Genomic DNA, 6,143 nt, shown 5'->3' with positions numbered 1-6,143 from the left:
TTACTGACATCGCACGTGTCTGGATATGTTGATAGCTTTCTTCCAAATACGGCATGTTTCCATCTTCCTACGTCTATCTGTCCGTCACTCAGAATACACGTTAACTGGATGATATCTCTGAGACGTGATACTGCACAGGGAGCAGCCAAGTTAACTCATGCCCCATGCATGCAATGATTTCGGTGTTTGGCGAGTGGCGATGAGGTGGGGACAGCATCTGTTTAATTTCATAACACGACTGCGACGGACGCCCTTCGGGAAAACATGGAAGAAGTAGCGACAATGTTGATGCGCAGTGGAAAGCGCTGCCTTCAGAGTAGCTATTACGTGGCGCTGAGGTGGTCTCCAAATGCATGAAGCTGTTGCAGACGGGCCAGCAGTCTGAGGACAAATGCGTGTGGAATCGGGGGCGCCGCGTTCTCTATGACCGTGGCAAAAAAGCGTCGGATGTTCATTAAGGGCGCGTTTGATCTGTCGTCAGCACCAACACCCAGCACCAACAACCAGTATTTTCTCTACGTCAATAAGTCACAGTCAATTAGCTTTTTACGTCACGCGATGGCTGGCGCTGCTGACAAGATTTTTTATCGGTTCGTCAGCATGGAGAGAAAGCACTACCAGATTGAGTAAATCGCCTACCGGAGGGACGATATGGTAGCACCATCTTGGGACATATGTGACACTAATGTTTCTTATCGTCTGAGACCTCGTGTTTGTGTGGGACAGCAGTCGACGCGTGCGAAAGTATTATACGTGCGTATGGAGGGGATCGGTGGTTTCGTCGCGTGTGCTGTATATGGCTTATCTTGTTCTGCCTGAGAGGTCTGTGTCCTGAAATAGTAAGTATCCCAGGTGATATTTCTGACAGTTTGAGGCTGGGTATTGTTCGCCATGACGAGGCAGCTAGTATGTCCCGTTACGATAACGGTGCCATTGTCTGACTTGTTACGACTGTGTTCCCATGATGGCCATTCGTGCCACAATTGTTACAGCCATAGTTTATGCAAAGGAATGTGTACTTTTGAAGGCTGGAAGCAGATATATTGTATGTGATGAAACAAAGATTGGGTCTGCAACAAAACCCTTTTTATAAACCAATTGGAGGGTGTGATGTCCAATGTGCAAATATGTGCATGTTTTTCTTGTGATGGGCTCGTTACCAGTACTCTGTATTAACATGAGGTTACAAGAAATGACCACCTAGAGCCAGCAAATACCAGTGGGTAGTGGGTAGTGATATTGCCAGATAGCTGCCTGCCACTTTGCTGTGACATTTTGAGTGAGATCCATCACCAGATCTTGCGGGTGTCTCATAGTGGAATATGCTCTGGACAGTAGAAAAAATGGATAACATTGAGCTGCATTTTTTCTTCATGGAATATGATTCAGCTGCTAATATATTTTATTGAACCCACCTGGGAAGCAGCCAGACCACATGAAATATGTGTAACATGTAAAATACATGGCACAGTAGCAAAGTGCATGCACATCATAAATCTGGCTGCCCTGAGTTTTATGCATGGCTGTCATGAACTTCACTTCATGAAACTGATGTGCCAAGGAGTTATGATGTTGTTAAAGTAATTTTGAGCCAAATGCTCAAAAGTTTTCTTCAGCAAAAGTGGGTTGAAAAATCAGAACAGTGTAGTGTGGCCTGAGTTTGGATGCATGCCTCAGGCTTAGCACACTGTCATGTAAGTGTCTTGCATGGTGGATGATTTGCTGTGGGTGGGAATGGTAACAAATGTGTATATCCTCAGCATGATCTCTTAATCTATCACTGTCAGCACATTGGTATCATTTAGACTGCATTTGAGTCTGTGGCAACCCAGTAATGAATTTTTTCAGTTGGTATAGAACTTGGGAAATCACTACCTACATGCCAGTCAGGGAAAAACTATCCATTGCATCAGACACCCATGCAATGGCATAACACATCAAACAGCACTGGCCCGGCTGCATGCTGCTGAAACTTCAAATTATTTATGCTGGAGAGTCACAATTTTGTGTGAATGGTGACTCCAAAGCTGCCAGATATCCCTCAGTCTCATGGCTCATTTTCAGTAGAAAAAAATATGAAGGATGTGAGTTAGATCTTGAGTTACCTAAGATCACCATCACCACTTTTTTACTTCTGCTCTCCTCAGCTTCTGCAGAGCTTCCAGTCAAGACAAGCTTCAGGATGATCACAGAGCCATACATCGACAAAGTGGTCGCTGACTCGGCGGCCTTCTTGCGCAATGTGCCACTGCACCAGATGGCGCACGAGGTGCTGACCGTGCCGGACGTGGTGGCCGAGATCCGCGATAAGGCGACGCGCGAGCGTCTCCAGGTGCTGCCATATGACCTGAAGCTGAGGGAGCCGAGCGACGAATGCGTCCGCCTCATCTCCGACTTCGCCAGGGAGACGGGTGACTTCCGCTTCCTCTCGCTGACGGACGTGCGCGTGCTGGCGCTGACGCTGCAGGTGACGCGCGAGACAGTGGGCGCGGCGCACTTGCGCCTGCGGCCACCGGCCGACGCGCGCCCCCAGCTGCACCACTACCACCCGCGCCAGGGCGGCGGCGCGCCGCTGCCGGTCGGCTTCGTCACGCAGCAGGTGGCGCAGCTGGCCGTGGACGCCGCGCAGGACGGCGCGCCGGAGACGGAGGACGGCGCGCCGGAGACGGAGGACGGCGCGCCGGAGACGGAGGGCGGCGCGCCGGGCCAAGGCTCACCGCAGGACGGCGACGAGGCGGCGCCGACGGAGGGGCGCGGCGACGACGGCGGTGGCGGGGACTCCGGCGCGGCGGACCCGGCTGATGAGTGGAGGGACGCTGGCGGGGGCGGTGCGGCCGACCAGGACGCGGCCGAGAACGCCGACGACCCGCCCAGCGAGGAGATGTTTGACGCCAAGGAGACGCCCGACGACGACACGGGTGACGAGGCCAGCGACGGTGTCGACGAGGCGAACGGGGACGACGGCGACGACAGTGACGGCGACGACGGCGGCTGGATAACGCCCGGGAACATTCAGGCAGCCAAGTCCACACTGAGCGCGCAGGCTGGCGAAACGGAAGAACCGGTCAAGGTACGTCCACGGTGTTTTGCTGCCGTGGTGACCATTCCAGACGCAGGATGAGCAGACTTGTTTTGCAGCTTTTTGAGCTATGATGCAGCTTTTTGCTGTTGTTTTCGTGATGGACGAGTCCTATGCCGTAGCACTGCTCCTACGCATTTGTTATGGGGTGTCAACAACTCTTGCATACTCCCAGTTGGCTTTGGGAGCAGTGACGGTCATGTTCCGATTTTTTTTCTGGAAGTTTAGAGGAGATTAAAGTCGCTACCCGGGCCACACGGTTCTGACTCATAATGCACGATTATTGCTCATAATGGTACATGGCAGTAATGGCATGCCCTTGAGGCAAATGTTGAAGCATTGATACAATCCCACAGAAACGTATAGTTTTCTGCTCCCGGTTCCGAAATCCCATATGTCCGAACGCCATGTGACGACGGGATGTCACGTGCCGGAACACCAACTGACGGCTCTGTGTGCGGCCCTGTCCCACAGGTTGCCTGCATGACGACCGACTTCACCATGCAGAACGTACTGAAAAAGATGAACCTGGAGATGGTGTCGGTGGAAGGCCGGCGCATCAGTCAGGCGCGTCGCTTCATCTTGCGCTGCTTCGGCTGCATGCAGACCACGCCGCGCATGGACAAGACGTTCTGCCCGTGGTGTGGCAACAAGACGCTCAAGCGTGTAGCCGTCACGTTGCGGTACGCGGGGGAGGGGAGGGGGGCTGGGCGACAATGGTGTGGAGTTGGGAGACTTTCCGAAAATTCGAGGGAGCAGTGCCATGCATAGAAGTAACCTCTGACCGGACTGGTGTGTTGTGTGTCATTTGCCATGGTAAAAGTCGGCAGAAAGCATTATCAGTAAACTTTCGGGAAGAAGTCTGAATTGAGGTTAGTAGTTAAGTTATAGCATCTCTTGCAGTAACGTTATATTGATCACCGTTCACCGCATCTTGATCAGTACATTGCCACCTTCACTCAAAGCGTGACGCGTGTGACGACAGGCCGGACGGGACGCAGCAGATCCACATCTCGACGCGGAAGGAGATCAGCAAGCGGGGCACCAAGTTCTCGCTGCCGCTGCCTCGCGGCGGCAAGTACTCGGTGTCTCCGATCCTGTGCGAGGACCAGCCGGTGCCGCAGCGACGCGCCACCGCCCGTTCCCAGGTCAGAGAGGCGCCTCTTCCGCGCTTTGGCCACCGGGCGGTACGTGTCGTGGTCATCTCTTCCAACGATAAATTAAATTGCTGGCTTTTCTGGGAATAGCATTGGGGATAGAGTGGTGTTTAGGGCAGGCCGGCGTCCCTCTCGTGCGCTGTGGCCCGTAGCTCCATCAGACAGCAACGCTTTCAACCCAGTTTGTACCTCAGTCCTAGAAAGACGCCGTGGTTAGGTCTCTGTGGATCCAGAAGAAGACTGGTCTCGGTGTAACCGCCCGGGTGCGCCTCGAAGCTTGCGCAGCCCGTCGTGACCGCCCTCCGCGGACCGGCAGGCCCAGAACGCCATCCTGTCGGAGGACTTCGTGGCCGGCGGATCGCCGTTCTCGCTCAACGACGTCAACTCGCGCGCCGCCCAGCTCGGCAGGAACGCCCGCCTCAGGCACGTGCCCAACTGGGAGCGGCGCAACCCGAATGCGCGCGCGCCACCTACCGGCAACAAAAAGAAGCGCAGGAAGTGATAGCGTATTGCAGAGGGTGGTGCCGTTCGTTTCGCGCGTTTTTTGGGTTGTGCGGGTGGTCTGACGCAATCAGGAGGGTGCCCTCCGGTCGAAGAAAGTGTGACAGCGGTAATTAGATCGCGCGGTTGCCGTGACGTCATCGGTGATTTGGCGACTGGCGGATCGCTGAACGACACCCACGGTGCTAAATGACTGCCAGCTATTGGTCTGATGTAGTTCATTGAGGCCTCGAAACTGGTGTGTGCTGTTTTTGCTCTGCATTGGGTCCAAGGCAGCATGCCTGCGTTGCCGATCGCCGATACAGTTCGGATTGTGGTGCCTTGACCAGCTGCACAGCCCACGCTGCATACAGTTGCTGCATTTGCACCGCCTTTTGTGCACCGGTGCGTGCTGAATCCTCGTTGGCGTCACGAAGACCGTGCTGCGCAAGGTGTCACCCTCTCTAGATCACCCGTGTGAAAGGAACAGAGCACACTCCCTTGAACGCAATCATATTGCATTGAAACGTGAAATAGAGCCGCGTATTATTTTTTGGTATGGTCATCTTTTGCCTCGATCAAGGAGTTATTCATTAAGTGCAAGTGCTCCATACCTTACCAATGTGGCTCGAGGGACACGCTGTTCAAAGTGGCACGGGAGCGCAGTTTTAGTGGAGTGGTGTCCCTTTCCCGACGAAGTCCGTAGTGGGTTTTCACTTCTCAGCTGTGTGCCTCGGAAACGATGTGCTGAACGCGTGTGTTGATCCGACCCTATGTTGTCCGACGAGTTCACTATTTGGAGCATCAACTGCTCCGCGGTCATACCGCACTGACGAAATATAAAGCTATCAACACGTCTGTGTTTTGCGATGGTAGAACACGGCTTAATGGCGATAATCGATCATCGGAGTGGAGGGAAACGCAGATGCATGGTTGATACAACATCGCTGATGATGCCGTACCACGGCGAGGTAGTGGTATATTGGCATTGATGTTCACACGTTGGCAATGGATAGCCACGAGATCAGGTTGCGAGCGATGCAGGGCTGTCGCTTCGACCTCGCTGATTGATTGTATTTTCGAATGTTCTGGAGGCGGATTGCCATGCTGTTGCACGGGTTGCTGGTGAGTGGTCGGTGGCGTGTATGCAGGATAATCGCTAATGTTTTGCATGCAGCACGTTTCCTTCGGCTTTCCTTTGGGACCGTCGGTATAACTGCCTGTGCTTGAGTTATTCCTTTGTGGCATGATGTATGGGGCAGCGTGTGTTGCAATCCGATTTGCCCTGTGCCTTGCTTCGAACCAGCCGCGCGCATCATGCTTTGTGAAAAGAACCCTCCACGCTGTCATAGCAGCACCGTAACAAGCGAGAAGGAAACGTTTCCGAGCATTTTAATGCTGAATGCTGAGCCGCGTGTTAGGTGCAG

The 6,143-nt window shown here is 53.6% G+C and overlaps 1 protein-coding gene across 1 annotated transcript; it reads left to right on the top strand.

Moving 5' to 3' along the window:
* Positions 1-737: 737 nt before the first annotated feature.
* Positions 738-4,761, top strand: LOC119102289 (RNA-binding protein NOB1). The gene is made up of 6 exons (XM_037225655.1): positions 738-839; positions 2,148-2,566; positions 2,753-3,070; positions 3,554-3,762; positions 4,065-4,227; positions 4,553-4,761. The coding sequence occupies exons 2-6, from the start codon at positions 2,183-2,185 to the stop codon at positions 4,736-4,738; spliced, it is 1,260 nt and encodes a 419-aa protein (XP_037081550.1). The 5' UTR covers positions 738-839; positions 2,148-2,182; the 3' UTR covers positions 4,739-4,761.
* The last annotated feature ends 1,382 nt before the right edge of the window (positions 4,762-6,143 follow it).

Source organism: Pollicipes pollicipes, unplaced genomic scaffold, assembly GCF_011947565.3.
Source record: "Pollicipes pollicipes isolate AB1234 unplaced genomic scaffold, Ppol_2.1 Scaffold_5724;HRSCAF=6776_pilon_pilon_pilon, whole genome shotgun sequence".
Taxonomy (NCBI): Eukaryota; Metazoa; Arthropoda; class Thecostraca; order Pollicipedomorpha; family Pollicipedidae; genus Pollicipes; species Pollicipes pollicipes.
This window is presented reverse-complemented; position numbering and strand designations above follow the sequence as displayed.